Here is a 16,039-nt window from a genome sequence, read left to right as displayed (position 1 = left end):
GAGCACACATTGATTTTTCTAGAACAAAGGCTAAACACATTAAGTTTCTCTCATTTTATTTTAAGAACAAAAATTGTTATTAAAACATCTACATTATTATCAAGATACTAGACCTTATGATATTTAATATTAAAGTGTGGTATTCTTAAATTTTAATACACAGACATTTTTAAAAGGACCATTAAATTGATTACTGCCCAGCTGAGAAATGCAGCCCCCACCCTGGACCCCACTCTATACCATCCTGACCCTGCCTGCTAGCCGTGGGGCCCCATCAGAAACACTGTCCTGGGTGGACCTGCGGCTTGCCTCCCACTTTCCCTCTCTGTCCACGGGGGAGCGAGATCGGTCAGAGCGCAGCACAGATGAAAGCCCATTTCCCTGGCATGAAGGCGGAGACAGCCACGCCCCAGTCCCACCTGCTCCATGCTGCGCCCAGGTGGGGATCACTTGTACCACTGCTGCCCGGCTCCGGTCGCTCAGTCCCTCGCACAGAGCCTGGCGGCCTGTGGGGAGGGTGAACAACACTCTCTCCCGCCCCCGCTGCCTCCATCATGTCCTTCTGGCCACATTCTTCATCTTTAGCCCTCATTAGAAGTGATTCCTTGGATACCACACACATATATAATATTATATAGAGCGATATATTTAATACCTGTGTATATATGCTTCACAGGGCGACATATATACACACTCAAGGCTGGTGACGACAGACTGCAACACCATGGATCAGGGGAAGCAAGGTCCTCCACGCTCACGACCACGGCCCCCACCTGAGCTGTAGACCCTCCTCCCCTCCAGGCATGCCACCAGCACCCAGACTCTGCCGTACTGGCCTGCTGGGGGCAGGGGTGGGCAGGTGGAAAGGGTGCATGCCACAGTGGCTGGGAAAAGGTTGGCAGTGGCACGAGCAGCAGGGCCTTCCAGGGCCTGGGCGCCTGGTGTCTCACCGCACTATTGATCCTTTCTCTGTCTCACCACTATCCCGCCTTTGGTCCCTGGTTGCTTGTAGCGGGAGGGTGTTCCATTCTTTGTGCCAATGGCATGGGGCATTCTGGAATGTTTGGGGAGCCAGGGGAGGTTAGGTCTTCCCACACAAGTGGAATGGAGAGGAGGAGGTGCATACAGACACATCATACAAGAGGTTTTGGTGGGCAGAGGGCAGGACCTAGGGTTGCTGGGGTTGGGGCAACTGGCAGGGTTGGCACCTGGGAGGGACTGGGATAAATGGACACATGGTGTGTTTGGGTCCAGGGGCAGAGGACCATGATGACACCCAGGATGGCGGGGTTGTGTCTTGTCCAAGAGTGACCAGGGTGCCCAGGGTCATTCTTCTATGTCCCCCTGAACTGCCACTCCCCACCCCTGGGCCTCCTGCAGAATCTGGGGGTGGTGAGAGCTGCCCTTCCCAGCCTCTAGGGACCTCCGCTGCACCCCAACTCAGAGAGAGCCCCACCCCTGCCAAGGGTCCCTGCGGCTCTGGCTTTCCCTCCAGCTATGATGCAGAGTCCCCTGCCCCTAAGCCCCAGCCTGCAAAGGTTGAGGGTCTGCAGAGTGAGGGTGGCAGGCTGAGCCAGGATGCCTCAGAGGCTGAAGGAGCGACAATCCATGTTCCGTGGCCCATGAGGAGGGGCTAGGGCTTGGACAAGGAGCGAACCAGGCTCAACATCACCCCAGCTCCTCCCACCCATCAAAGGGCAAACTGAGGTGTCCCAGCTCCATCCTGGGCTGCGTTTTAAAGCTAATCAGGGACCCCTGCCCTCGGTGGTCTCCTTGTGGGCCCCAGGACAGGGGGATAGGGTGGCAGTGGGGGAGCAAGGAGGGAGAAGTAGGTGCTAGGGAGAAAGCTCCTCCTGGTGCAGATTCTAGTGGGGACCCCAGGTTCCCCAGCCCTGCTCTCCCAGGGCCCCTCCCATGGGAGCAGATACAAGTTAAAGCTGTAGGCTCAGTCAGCCAGGCCCCCCTCACCCCAACAGGAGAGCCATGGGGGCGGGGAGGGTCTGCCAGGTTTCAGCAGGATGTAGACCCTGGGCCTGCTGGGGTTGAGCATGCCCACCTGGTTCTGCACACAGAGGGGCAGTGGGGGCAGGGCTGCATCACGAGCTCAGCCGCCCATCCCCGGCTGGCTTGCCCTAGCCTTTCAAAACGTCAGGTGTCCTCTCCTCACCCTACCCCAACCCCAGCACTCTGCCCATAGCCAAGGCCCTACTCTCTGGTGGTGGCGATGGTGGTGGTGGCGGCGGCAGCTGCAGCGCCAGGGGCCTCTGGGGCTGCCCTGGCGGCGTCCCCATCCTCCTGCAGCAGGAAGTTGTACCTGCCAAAGTCGTCATCCCGCGGGCACAGCAGCATGTCCTTGCGGGCTTTGGCCAGCTTCTGCTTGAGGACCTCCCGCCGGTCCAGCCACTCGCTGAGCTCTGCCTGCCCGTGGGCGCAGCGGCACTTGTCCCCATCCGGGCAGACCTTGCCCTTCTGGAGCCTGTGGGCAGCAGAAGGCTTCACTGCCCTACAGCCCCTGGGCACACAGATAACTCCCTCCCCTGGAGTCCCGCCAGGGCACCCCACCCCCACCCCATGGGCCACCTCGCTGGGGCACCTGTCACAGAGCCGGAACTCGCCCATGGGAAAGCGGAAGGTCCAGCCGCTGGCATCACTGTCGGACGTGAAAACCTTTTCCTTGTGCTTCTCTGACTGGATGTGCTGCTGCCACTGCTTCTTGCTGTTGCTGTTCTTGCCGCAGAGCCAGCAGTGGTAGCCCATCTGGGAACACAGTGCCATGGGTGGCCCCGCCCCCTGTGTCCAGCCCGCCCGGCACACCCAGGCGGGCCCTGCGTCCCGGCTCTCCCCACCCGGTACACCCAGGCGGGCCCTGCCCCCCGGCTCTCCCCACCCGGTACACCCAGGCAGGCCCTGCCCCCCGGCTCTCCCCACCCGGTACACCCAGGCGGGGCCTCACCATGATGTCAGCGTAGTCGGTGGGCATCTGGATCTGCTTCTCCCCTTCCCGCGAGCTAATTGGGGTCCCTTCCCCGGGCTTCCCTGGGTTGTGCTTCTTCAGCCACATGTCATAGGTCTGCTGCATGTCCAGGACTGGGCAGAAGACAGGTGGCAAGTGAGGGGGCTTCGCCAGCTACTCTGCCCACAACTCCCATCCAGTGCAGCACCCAGCCAGTCACTCACTCTTGTTCTCCTTCATGAATGTCCACATGTCCCTCTCTTCCGGGCTGTGTGCGAAAGAGCAGTTGCCCACGTACTGGCACTTGCGGCCGTTCTGTGCGTGGATGCAGAGCTGAGGGGCGGGGAGGGAGCCTGCTGAATGGACCAGGCGGTGTTGCCGCCTGGGCAGGTGGGCAGCCCTCCAGGCCCACAGCCCCACCCCTTGACCCTGGCTCCTGACTCACGTCGTATTGCTGTGGAAAGTTGCGGATGGATGGCAGTGGCCGCACAGACACCCATTTCCTCTTGGCTTTGGACATCACCAGCAGGACCCGCCGCTCTTTGGTCCAGCTGCAGGGGAGAGGGGCACTCAGGGCAGGGCAGGGCCTGAGGGCTGGGTCATGTTCCCCCAGGGGCACCCATCCTGCCCAAGCTCTGCCTGGTGCCCACTCACCAGTGCCGGGCCTTGGCACTGCAGTACTTGAGGTCCTTGTCAGGCTCTACCACCTGCCCATTCCTCCAGCACTGGCCGCACACAAACTTCATCTGCAGGTCAAAGGTGCTGGGGCCGTGGCTCCGGGGTGCGCCCTGTAGGGGAGGGAGAGAGGAGGACCTGCAGCACCGAAGCTGGGGGAGAATCTGGGAACACCCACAGCCTTGGAGAGACCTGGCCTCCGCCATCCCAGCGCTGTCCAACACGCTCCATGACTTGGCATTGGAGCCAGGCCCCCCGAGTCCTGACCAGGTGCTCCTCCTGCCCTCTCTGTGGGCCCCTACCTGATGCCCCCTTCCCTGGAGCATGCTTTGTGGACCTGTGTCACATCTGTCTGCCTTTGTACCCACTGGAATGCCCTTCTTCCATGCTTCTTATGGGAAGCCTTCCGTGGAGCCCTCGCAAGTCACAGCTGCCCATCCCATGCACCCCTAGTCCCTGAGCCACCTTGTGCTGACGCAGGCGTCTAGTTGTGAGTGTGGGGCCTGAAGGAAGCAGGAGGCCAAGGAGGGACACAGTGTGGAGGCGGAGCAGGAGGGCGCTCCTGGCCCCTCACTCCCGTGCTCCTTCCTCAGTCGTGGCTTTGCAGCCGGAAGTCCTGCTCTGCCTGCACCCCAGGAAAGATGCCCGTCCAGCTCTGCTGATCACCCTGCTGCCCCTCCCCACCAGCCGTGAGCCAGGGCCTGCCCATCCTTGGGAAGCCTCTCCAGGCAGGCCAGGGTGTGTCTCCTGACCCAGGGGCTCCTAGGTGGGGTGTTGTGGACCATTCCCCCATCTTGGAGCAAGAAGGGGCGCTGCGTTCACCTAAGCCGGCACCCTGGCTGGTACTTGGCACCACGCACACACACCACCACCCGAGGAGCAGGGAGCACGCAGGCCTTTGTGGTGGGACAGGCAGGAGGCTCGCCCTCATTGCTGTTGACTTCTCCCAAGAAGTGGGAAAGGATGGCACGACTCCCATGTCACATGCCAGGGGGTGGGGTGCTGACTGAGGCCCTGCTCCAACAAGCCATACTGGTTTTCTGGCTCCTTACTGCAGCAGAGCCCTGGCCGAGGCCTGCAACTAGAGGGCCTCAGGGTGCCTGCAATTGGGCAGAAGCTCAGAGGTGAGCTGCATGAAGACAGGGGCCTGGCATGTGGCAGGTGCACATGTTTCACTGAAGGTGACACTGGGGACCACAGGCCCCGAGCCCTACTCTCTAGAGGGGAAGCGAACAAGGGGCCTCCTGTCCTGCTTGGAAGCATGACCCTGGTGGGTGTTGGGACGGATGGGGCAGCAGGACATGGGAGAAGCTCTTCTGGTACCCCCAGGCAGCTAGACTTGGATCCCGTCCCTGGATGGCCCTGGCAACATCGCTGGGCAGGATCAGGAGTCGGGGGAATGGAGGAAGTGGTTCCACGTGGGGTACTTTTGTCCCTCATTGCAGCCCAGAAATAAATGAAGCCAGAGGATGAGCTAGACCTGGAAACCTGGGAGAGGGTCAGGGCCAAGAAGGATGCATCCAGGAGGGCCCACCCCCACTCTGTGTGGGTGGCATGGAAGTGTCACCCTTTATCACCGTATCTGGGTACTGGGACCACGCCTCAGCCCAGTGTCCCCACTATCTATTCTGCTTCCAATGATCCCGCTGCTGGGGCGGTGTGGCAGCAGTAGGCCACAGGGCTTCCCATCCCCCTGGGAGACAGGCAGGTAGGGAGCAGGGCAAGTTCCAAACAATGCCACAGTTCCCCAGCTTACATCTCAGGACGGGGGAGAGGATTACGCGGAACAAGGCCTGAGAGACATACAGCAGGGGGTGGGGATGCAGTTTGAAAAATCCCAGGACAGTTCCACACTCTCTCCCCAGAAGGTGTGTCTTAGTCACAGAGGGGGCAGTTTAACTTTATGAGGCTGGTGCTGTGGCATGACATCATTCCCATATGGGTGCCACCTGGCTGCTCTCTGCTTGTGGCCTGAGTAAGCAGTGGACGTTGGCCAAAGGCCTTGGATCCCTGCACCCACACAGGAGACCCGGAAGAAGCTCCTGGCCTTTGGCTTTGGCCTGGATCAGCCCTGGTCATTATAGTCAAATAGGAAGTAAGCCAGCAGATAGATCTCTCTCTATAACTTGTGTTTCAAATAAATATTAAAAAAATTTTTTTTGGCACGGTAGCCTAGCAGCTAAAATCCTCGCCTTGCACATACCAAGATCCCATATGGGCGCTGGTTTTAATCCCAATGACTCCGCTTCCTATCCAGATCCCTGCTTATGGCCTGGGAAAGCAGTCAAGGACGGTCCAAAGCCTTGGGACCCTGCACCCACATGGGAGATCTGGAAGAGGCTCCTGGCTCCTGGCTTCAGATCGGAACAACTCTGACTGTTGCGGAAGCTTGGGGCTTAAATTAATGGATAAAAGATCTTCCTTTCTGTCTCCCCTCCTCTCTGTATATCTAACTTTCAAATAAAAAATAAATCTAAAAAAAATTTTTGTGTGTGTGTGTTTTTTACAAACACAAAAAGCAAACCCAAAACTTGGACAGTGGAGGTACCTTTAATCAAGTTATCAAAGTATAATCACTTGACCAGCAGTTGTAAGTGCATCAAAGTCTTGTGAAAGTGCCTGATCCTGGGACACACGCGATAGCTTGCTCTCAGGTGTTGACCAACACGGAGAAGGGGTGGGGTGGGAGAAGTACGCATCTACGGACACAAAGGCCTCAGCATCTACAGACCCCCCAGTTACCCACCCCCGCCCGGACAAAGTCACATGACAAACACGGGTGTACCCAACGGGGCCAATGTGGATGCAGTAAGGTGCCAACTTCTGGGGAACCCAGAAAAGGCTAGGGATGGGTTATTCAGGCCATCCTCACTGCCCTCCGAGTGCATGAGCTTGTCAAGATAGAGGAAGGTGGCAGCCCCCTGGGGCCTAACTCCACCCCAAGGTTCCATGCCCAGGACCTTACCAAGCCACCGCTAGCCTTGCTGGCATGGGCCTCCATTTGCTGCCAGTGTTTCTTGGACTCCTGGACGATATCTTCATGCGTCATGCCTGGAGAAGGCAGGGGACAGGTGTGTAGCTGTGAGGGTGTTTGGCCAGGGACAAGACAGGGCTCCCTGAGGGAGCCAATGCCCAACAAGGCTTTCGGGGGAGGAGCCGTTGGGCTCTGCAGAGAAAAACATGGGGTGGGGGAATGGCTCTGGGCAGAACTGAGGGGGATAAGACACAGCTCAGAGTGAGAAACAGTAGACGCTGCTTGGTGTCACAGTAGGCTGGGAGAGGTCCCTGCTCCCAGCCAGCAGCTCAGAATCCTGCAACCTGCAGTGGGGCCACCCCCTATTCCGCTTCTGGCTCCCTGTGCCTGACCACTGCCTCCTCGCCCCATGGATCACCAGCTCACGGAAGTGCCAGGGCTCATCCTGCTGGCCCCTGGAGGGTCAATGCCCCAGCCTAGCTGTCAGCCCTGCCAAATCAGAGTGCAGCGGAGCTCAACCTTCGAGGTCAGCGTGGCCCCCATTCCACGAGGCCTGCCCTCCTACATCCGCAGGTCACCTGGTTCTTCAGTCCCTAAGTTCTCCCCACTGGGTGCTTCCCTGGGCACCCAGGTGAAAACTGACAATCCCAAATGTGCGCCTACCATCCAGTCCCCTTCCCTGTCCGGCCCTCACCTTCCACTCCAAGCCCTAACACTGTTGCCCTGGAAGTTGAGGGTGCAGAACAGGCAGCCTCTTGGGACACCTGCATTCCATGTCCATGTGCCAGTTAGAGCACTAGCTGCTCAACTTCTGATCCAGCTTTCTGACAACGCACCCAGGAAGCAGCCGATGACGCCTCGAGTACGTGAACCCTGCCACTCACATGGGAGACCTGCATGGAGTTCCTGTCCTGGCTTCGGCCTGGCACAGTCTGGAGCAACTGAGACCACTGGGGGAGTGAGGCAGCAACTGAAAGACACTCCTGCCCCTCTGTCATTCTGCCTTTCAAATAAATATTTAGAAAATATATACCCCAATTATGCAGACACAGTGGATAGGTGTGTCTATGCCATCTTGGGGTGTCTCTGCCCCATCCCTGTTGATACCCACCCTGCAAGGCACCAGGTAACTGTTCAAGTACTTGGGTCCCTGCCACCTAGGCGAGACCAAGGTTAAGTTCCAGGCTCATGGTTTCGGCTTGGTCCAGACTCAGCTGTTGTGGGCACATGGGAGAAATCACCAGCCAACGGAGGATCAATCTTCCTCTTTCTTTCCCTCCCCTTTTCTGGCCCTGCCTGTCTATTCTGTGCCCTGTGATCAAGAGCAATTTGAGGGCCTGGCTTGATAGCGTAGTGGCTAAAGTCCTCGCCTTGAATGCACTGGGATCCCATATGGGTGCCGGTTCGTGTCCCAGGTGCTCCATTTCCTTCCAGCTCCCTGCTTGTGGCCTGGAAAGGCAGTCTAGGACGGCCCAAAGCCTTGGGATCCTGCATCCACATGTGAGACCTGGAAGAAGCTCCTGGCTCTTGGCTTCGGATCGGCACAGCTCCAGCCGTTGCAGCAGCTGGGGAGTGAATCAATGGATGGAAGAGCTTCTTCTCTGTCTCTCTTCCTCTCTATATATCTGACTTTCCAATGAAAATAAACAAATCTTAAAAAATTTTTTTTTTTAAAATTCTGATCAGATCACACAATTCTACCCACTTAAACCCCTTTAGATATTGCATATATTTGGAACAACCCCAGCTATTTTTACATAAGGCCTAGAGAAGCCCACGTGCCCCAGCCAAGACCCCCACTAATGCTGTGGAGTGCTGGTGCCGGCAGTGAGGGTGCTGTGCATCCTCGGGCAGGTGGCATCCAGGGCTCGTGTGCCAAGTGGCATGTGAACCTTCCTACTTCAGCAAAACATCTGGGTTCTCTGAGCAAGGGCCTCAACTGGTTCATACTGCAGAGGGCTGTTGGGTAAATCTCTGCAGATTGGGTTGGGGGAGCCTCGTCTCAGGAAAGCAGAGGAGGTTCAGAGGGGATGAGTAGGCCTTGCGGACAACCACTCAGGAGCAGGAACCAGGGAGCCCAGTTACCGTCCTCTCCGGCTGAACCCAGGTACCCTGGATGCTCCTGGCAGTCCCTGCCCCAGGTGCCCCTGCCGGGCCCTCACCTGAGTACTGCTGTAGCAGCCAGACCTTGAGTTCGATGAAGCTGTGTGCGAAGTGGCAGCTGTCCTCGCGCAGGCAGCCGTAGCGTACCTCATGGCGGCACACGTCAAACTGGAAGTGCTCCTGGAACTGGCGGATCTTGGAGTACTTGAGAGAGGTGGAGCGGACGATGTGCACCAGGCACCTGTCAGGCGGAGAGCACGATGCTGGACCAGGGGGAGGGGCTTCTCCCCAGGGACCCCCATGGAAGAGGTGGGCTGCCACACTGTGGGCTCAGGTGCCAGCTCTACCTCACTAGTGCCCTCCTCAAGCCTCGATGAGCAGAGGGCCCTTGATTCTACCCGTTACGAAGCCAAAGGTGTGGATGGGGGCACCTCCCCTTGGGTCCCTGGCTCAGTTTTTCAGAGCTGGTCCTGCACCCACACATAGTGTCCAAGCCAGCCCCTCAGCTATCCCTGACCGTGACCCGAGGACAGAGGACTGTCATGAGTTTTATAGATGAGGAATTTCAGTGGGCTAGAGAACATGAAACAGACATGGGCCAGGCTGGGGTTGGACCGGATCAGCCTGACCTGGGATCAAGCAGGGTGCCACAGCTGGTGCCGCCTCTCCTGCCCAAGAGTCCATCATGGCAGTGGGGGCTGCGGGTCCCTGTGTGCTGGCTGACCAGGCTACTGCCAAGCCTCAGCCTTCACTTCCTCATATATACAAGGACACACAGGACTGCTGGGGTTGTTACCCAAAGGGATCTGACAACCCAGGATCCCACCCTGCCCCCGTGAAGCCTGGGTCTGTGGCTCTCACTTCCCTGGCGTTGGAGCTGCCCTGGGAGCCCCTCCAGCAGCCCCTGTCCCCTGGGGGACCCACTCACTTATTGTTGTAGAAGCTGTGTTTGGCAGCCAGGTTGGAGCAGACAGATGGCGAGTCCTTGGTGCCCTTGCTGATGATCCGAGGCTTACTGTCGAAGCAGATCTGCCAGGGAGAAGGTGGGCTGGGGTCCCGCAAAGCTGCTAGGGAATGCACAGCTCGGTCCCTGCAGTCTGCCTGACCTGTGACCCCCAAATCACAGGTGGCCTGGTGTTGGCCTGTCCCCACTCTTTGATGTCCGTGTTCCACATGCCTGGCAAGCGGCAACTCAAGGTGCCTAGGCCTCAGCTACCACACCAGTACACTGCAAGTAACTGCACCTGCTCGTCCCACAGGTTCTGTGGAGACCAAAGCAGGCAGACAAGGAACTGCAGTGCTTTGTGAGCTGTGAGCTGCTTCCTACACGTGAGCCAGGACTTGGAGTCTGCCTAAGTCAGAGGGAAGGAGGCTATTGGGTGAAGCCACTGCCTGTGACACTGGCATCCCATAGGGGCACCAGTTCAAGACCTGGCTGCTCCACTTCCCATACAGCTCCCTGCTGATGAGCCTGGGAAAGCAGTGGAGGATGGCCTGTAGGTTTGGGTTCCTGCACCTGCATGGGAGACCTGGATAGGGTTCTGGGCTCCGGGGTTTGCTCTGTTATGGCTATCTGGGGAATGAACCAGCAGATCCCTCTCACTCTTTTTCAAATAAGTAAATTAATTAAAATCTTAACAACAAAGAGTCACAAAAGGGCAGATGTAGAGGATCTGGTTGAGGTGAGCACTAAACCGTCAAGCCCAGGGCCTGGCTCCCCAGGAGGCTCAGCATACTGCAACAGAGTGGGGGAACAGGGCCTGGCTCCCCAGGAGGCGGGGCAGGAGGATCAGCATACTGCAACAGAGTGGGGGAACAGGGCCTGGCTCCCCAGGAGGCGGGGCAGGAGGCAGGGTAGGAGGTGGGGCAGAGCTCCTGGGATCAGAGCTGAGCTTGAGCAGGTCAGAAACACAGGCAAGAAGACAGGGCTGGGCACACGCAGGGAAGTGTGGTAGTTACAGGGTCACCCAGTTGGGCAGGTGTGCAAGCCGCGGACATTTTGTTGGGGATAGCTGTTCTCTGTAGGGACATGGGAGCCTATGCCCCCACACTGTTCCAGCTGTGTGGCCTTGGAGAAGTGTCTCACACCCTGCACCTCAGCTTCAGCATCCGTAACACGGGACCCTCGCCCATGTGCACTTCTGCAGCACTGGGATCCACTGTCTGGCCTGAGCCTGGCATCTGACCCCTGCTGTGAAGGAGCAGCACTGCTTTCTCCAGCTTCTACCTTTGCCAAACGAGGGGGCGCTGAGTAGGATGTGGGCTTTTAAAGACAAGACCTTCAAGGGCGGTGAGTCCAGGGAGCGACAGGTCAGGCCTCCCATGCCCACAGCCCCTGGCCCCAGGAGCCTTCCAGGCGCCGCGGGGGCGCGGATTGGCAGCAGGTACCTCGCAGAGGAAGGTGAAGATGCCCTGGTGCTCTTTCAGGAGCTTGGCAATGGTGAGGCTGCCGCGCTTGACGCCCCCCAGCGGGTCGAAGAGCAGGTCCCGGTTGAGGGTACCCTTCCGCTCCTCCGTCCACACGTCGATCTCCTCCTGATGGTAGGCGAAGGTGCAGTTATCCCCGTATTTACAGTCCTGCTTGTTAATCATGTCTGCAAAGAGGCAACAGGACACGCGTTCCGCCAGGTGGGAACGACAGCCCACGGCGCCCCCGCGCCCTAGCCCCGGCCTGAGGGACGCAGCAGGAGGGGCAGGGATGGGAGGCCGCCACCCCAGGTGCAGGCCCTTCTGCACAGATCACCCCAGGGCTCAGCGAGTGTTGTGGCTCTCCACCCCCATGCCCTAGGTTGCCTCTTGTGGGTCAGGGCAAGGGTTTTGTGAGTGCTCAGTCCCCCCAGGAAGTAGCATGCAAGCTGCTTGTTCACAAGGAAATTAAATTCATATAGCCCCCACCACCTGGGAGCGAGGCCTTTGGATCAGACAGACTGGGGCTGGGATCCCCCGACACCCCCTGAGCCCCAACTAGCTTTTCCTCTTTTTTTTTAACAAAAGATTTTTTAAATTTATTTGAAAGAGTCAAAAAGAGAGGAGGAAAAACAGATCTTCCATTTGCTGTTTCACTCCCGAAGTGGCGTGCAGTGGCCAAGGCCAAAGCCACAAATTTGATTTGGGTGGGCAGCAGAGGTCCAACCCTTCGAGCCATCTCCTACCGTTCTCCCAGGCCTAACAGTAGGGAACTGGGTCAGCAGTGGAGCTACCAGGACCCAAACCAGCTCCCATATAAATAAATGGGATGCTGGAGTTGCAGGTAGAGGCTTAACTGGCTGCACCATAATACTGACACGCTCCTAATCTTTGTAAAACAATTATTTGATAGCAGGAAAAAAAGGGAGACAGAGGATCTCCTACTTCTTGGTTCATTCCTCAAATGGCTGAAGCAGCCACGATGGGGTCTGACCAAATCCAAGAGGAGTGCAGGACTCTGTTCAAGCCTCCCATGTGGGTGGCAGGGACCCAGAGACCTGCTGCCTTCTAGGTCACACAGTCTCAGGAGGCTGAAACCCGAGGGAGAGCCAGGATTGACGCCCAGAGCTGTGGTCCAGGACGCAGACACCTAAACCATGGCACCCAACGCATCCCTGCCCAATGGACGCAGCCCAAGGACACCGGCTTGTCGCAGGCAAGGAGCAGGCGGGGCATTTGGAGAGTGGGTAGCACATCGGAGCCTAGGGACCTGCATTTCCAGAGTGGGACCAATGTTTCTGCCTGCCCTGTCCTCTCTGTCTGCAGGCTCCAGGCATCTAGGGGCTCAGCAGTGTGTTCTGGGTGGGCACAGGGCAGTGGGACGCAGGGATGAGGAGGTGGACATGGGCAGGCCTCAGCATGAAATGTGGCCTTCACTGCTCACAGGCAGTGGCTTCATGGAGACCTAAGCACAGGGGCCAGATGACCTTGGACTGGACTGCTATGAGCTGGTTTAGAAGCTCTCAGAGGACCAATGCCTTGGACTGGGCATGGGGGATGAGGGCAGAGCCTCAGTATAACTCGGCTGTGAGCAGGTGTGATGGTGAGAGCCTCAGGCTGTGAGCCACTCTGCCTCTTCATACCCCGTGGGGTACACCAGTTGAGACTCCAGGTTGGGGGACAGAGACCAGCTCATCACAATACCACAGGTACCAGCTGGCGTGACCCAGACAGCAAGAATAGCTGAGAGGAGCTGATATCCATGGGGCTACTGCTCCTCACATCTTCCCAGCAGCCCAGGGGGATTGCAAGGCCAACAGGACTGGCCCTACACACGCAGGCCCTCCCAGACACATGCCCTGAGGCTCCCCACCTGTCCACAGAGCTGATGTACTTTGATCTCACTCAGGCCTGGTGGGCCCCAGGAGTCCCCAAGCAGTTGCCTCACCTCCCATGTGTGTCCTGAAGGCTACACCTGCTCCGTGTGCCTTGAGGAGGAGCGGCATGGCAGTGGGCATGGGTGAACCGAGCGCTGCTGGGCCCACCCACCTTTGCACAGGTAGTAGGAACCCACGAAGCTGGTCTTGGTGGGCCGGGGCCGGATCCTCTTCCAGGCCTGGTCCTCAGCGCTCCGGAGGCGGCCAAGCAGGATGTCACGCTTACACTTGTGCTCCAGGCCCTCCCGGTAGGTGTAGTCACCAGCCCTCGGGCCTGCAGGCAGGAGGACAAGGCAGTGACTCACAGCATAACTGAAGGGGTATGGCCAGCAGGTTCAAGCAAGGGGTGGGGATGGGCCTCCCAGGCCTGAAAAACCCACTTGCCCACTCCTTGGCACCCACTGCTGTGCTGCAACTCCTCTGCCTCATGGCCCTTGGAGACAGCAGCTCCTGCACTGCATATGGCGGCCCTTAGCCTAGCAGCCTGTTCTCCCCCTTCCCACCCTGCTACCACTGTTTCTAGAATGAACAGTGAAGACAATATCTGGCAGAGCCAGGCTGAAAGGCACCCACCCCTTCACTACTTGCACTTCTGTCCCTCGGATGCCCTGGGCTCTGCCACATGGGTCTCCCCTGGGGCCAAAGGGAGGCAGCTCCCGGGGAAACACTTACCTGTCTTAGGGTAGCAGAGCTGGCAGGCTTGCTTGAACTCATGGGTGGCCGCCAAGGGGTTCTTGATGAGCAAGGCAGTGTTGGGCATGGAGGGCTCTGGCTGTAAGGTAAGGCCCCGGGTGATGGCTAGGGTGGCCAGGGCCAGCCCACTGTGAGCAGGATCATAGCCCAGAACCCTCGTGACCCCTGGATCCCAGAAAACCAGAGTGGGCCTTGGCCTCAGGAAGCCCCTAGACTGGTGGGTGGGGGGTGACCAGGCCAGCTCCTGGTCAGCCTCCTGAGTCTGCAGAGCAGCGACAAACCCTAGGTAGTTGTTTTTCTACCTGCGAGGCCAAGTGAAGCCTGCTGTGGGGGGACAGCTCTGACCTGTCCACCCCGAGGGTGTCCCTCCCCGGGGGACACAGCATGAGGCCCCACACAGAGAGCTCGCCCCCCACCTCTGGAGCCTACCCTTCTATCCCCAGGAGGGCCTGGCACTGGGTGCCCCAGGTACTCACCGAGGGCACTGGTTTTTGAGCACTGCCTGGGGGTTGATGGTCCTGTGAGTTGGTCTCCTCTGGGTGGGGGGAAGATACAGGGTCACCCAGGCTGGATCTTCCAGTAAGAGGTCTCCACAGGGCTTCACTCATTCATTTCTGACTCAGAGTGCATGCTCTACCCACGCTGGCCCCTTCTCTCACAGCCACTGCCCTGTGGCAGAGAGGCCCTCGGCCTGAGCATGGCCAGCTCTTGCCCCTCCTCCACACCAGGCCAGTGCCTTGGCACCCTCTGCCCAACGGATGGATTTCTACTTCAGGACCCTGTCCAGCTGTCACCTCCTCCAGGAAGTCTGTGCTGCCAGTACCCAGATGGGGCTCGTGGCTTGGACCTGCCCCCAGCCTCAGACTAGACAACTGGATCCTAAACTACCCCAGCGCTGCACTCTCTGATCCTGAACAAGATGCTCTCACTTGGGCCTCAGGCCTGCACTTGGCACCTAAGACGCAGTAACACGTGCACATGACCCGGCCGCCAGGAGCCTGAGCCAGCTCTGCCTCCCTGTTGCAGAGACAAGAGCCAGCATCCTGCGTGGTACCGGGGGGAGGACAGACACGTCCACCCAGGCCTTACCCAGGAACGAGTCGGGCTTATCGAGGGGGCTGCGGGTCGACCCGAAGTTGTCGAGGGTGTCCAGTCGGGTCTCTGAGTAGGGCAGCAAGTCCAGGGCGTCCAATGTGGGGCCTGGGGGCTCAAGGACATCCAGCACAGAGGCGGCCAGCTTCTTCGAGGGGTCCATGACAAGGCCAAAGGAGGCTGGGGGCAGCGGGCTGGAGACGGGGATGGAGCCACCCACCACAGGCGGTAGCAGCGGGGTCCCTCCAGGGAACACAGGGATCAGCTGGGGCAGTTCACTGGGCACACCGCTGCCAGGCAGGCCACCCTGGACCAGAGACTGTGGGTAGGGACACAGCAGGGTCAGAGAAGGCAACCACCAGGCCTCAGCAGAACCAGGCACTCTGCCTCTTCGCAGGGCTTGGCTCCAACCTGCCCCAGGGGTGGGGTCTGCTCTGTCTCAACTGGGTCCCTCTTGAGGCTTCCCCCACCGGGGCCTCAGTTGCCCGATCTGTGCCGTGGAGCCAGGGTCTTTCCCCCAACTCCTCATGGGGCAGCACAGGGCCTGGGGGATCCAGGGCCGTGTCCCCAAGCCTCACAGGGCAGCACAGGGGAGCCAGGGCCTTCCCCCTGACTCCTCACGGGGCAGCATGGGGCCCCAGGGGATAGGAGCTCACCAGCGAGTCCAGGAGGGTGTCCAGCTCTGGCCCAAAGACATCTCCATCTGAGAAGTCATCCAGGCTCTCAGAGCCGGGCAGGGTCCTGATGCTACTGTCCAGGGGAGCCAGCAGGTCCAGCACGTGAGGGAACAGGGGCGTGGTGGGGGCCGTGGGGAGCAGGGCTGGGGAGCCGTGCAGGTCCACGTAGCAGTCTGTGGGTGGAGGTGGGCTTAGTAGATTGGGGATATGGGCTTCCCCAGCAGATGGGGCTCAGGGGCTGGCAAGGAAGGCATCACCCAGAGATCACCCTACCTCCTACCCCTGGGGGAAGCAATCCTACTGTGAGGGACACTTTTCAAGTGTCACCATTCTGTAAGCCAGTGAGGAAGCATAGAGGTGGGCTCCCAGTGTGGGGGGCCTAGTGGGCAGCTTCTGTCGCCTTAGTCGGCCCAGGGCCAACAGAACTGCCTTACCTCCCAGGGTCCTGGTGGGTGAGATGCTGACACCCTCCCCACCCTCCCCACTGGGGGGACCCCTGCCTCTACCCCACCCCCCATTACAGACACTA

General features: G+C 59.0%; 1 protein-coding gene across 1 annotated transcript in view; it reads right to left on the bottom strand.

The window, feature by feature from the left end:
- Positions 1-1,445: 1,445 nt before the first annotated feature.
- The window catches only part of ZC3H7B (zinc finger CCCH-type containing 7B), a 40,313-nt gene continuing 25,719 nt past the window's right edge, over positions 1,446-16,039 (bottom strand). The window contains exons 9-23 of the mRNA XM_040986672.1: positions 15,490-15,683; positions 14,831-15,152; positions 14,218-14,276; positions 13,721-13,820; positions 13,161-13,322; positions 11,094-11,299; positions 9,634-9,734; positions 8,765-8,946; positions 6,594-6,679; positions 3,608-3,741; positions 3,399-3,504; positions 3,178-3,286; positions 2,954-3,087; positions 2,594-2,757; positions 1,446-2,476 (exon numbers count right to left, since the gene is read on the bottom strand). Coding sequence (XP_040842606.1) covers positions 2,206-2,476; positions 2,594-2,757; positions 2,954-3,087; positions 3,178-3,286; positions 3,399-3,504; positions 3,608-3,741; positions 6,594-6,679; positions 8,765-8,946; positions 9,634-9,734; positions 11,094-11,299; positions 13,161-13,322; positions 13,721-13,820; positions 14,218-14,276; positions 14,831-15,152; positions 15,490-15,683 — 2,330 coding nt within the window. The 3' untranslated portion in view covers positions 1,446-2,205. The remainder of the gene's footprint in view (positions 2,477-2,593; positions 2,758-2,953; positions 3,088-3,177; positions 3,287-3,398; positions 3,505-3,607; positions 3,742-6,593; positions 6,680-8,764; positions 8,947-9,633; positions 9,735-11,093; positions 11,300-13,160; positions 13,323-13,720; positions 13,821-14,217; positions 14,277-14,830; positions 15,153-15,489; positions 15,684-16,039) is intronic.

This window comes from Ochotona curzoniae, unplaced genomic scaffold, assembly GCF_017591425.1.
Source record: "Ochotona curzoniae isolate NIBS_2020 unplaced genomic scaffold, NIBS_Ocur_1.0 contig_1014, whole genome shotgun sequence".
Taxonomy (NCBI): domain Eukaryota; kingdom Metazoa; phylum Chordata; class Mammalia; order Lagomorpha; family Ochotonidae; genus Ochotona; species Ochotona curzoniae.
The sequence above is the reverse complement of the archived record's forward strand: the minus strand, read 5'-3'. Positions and strand labels throughout refer to the sequence as shown.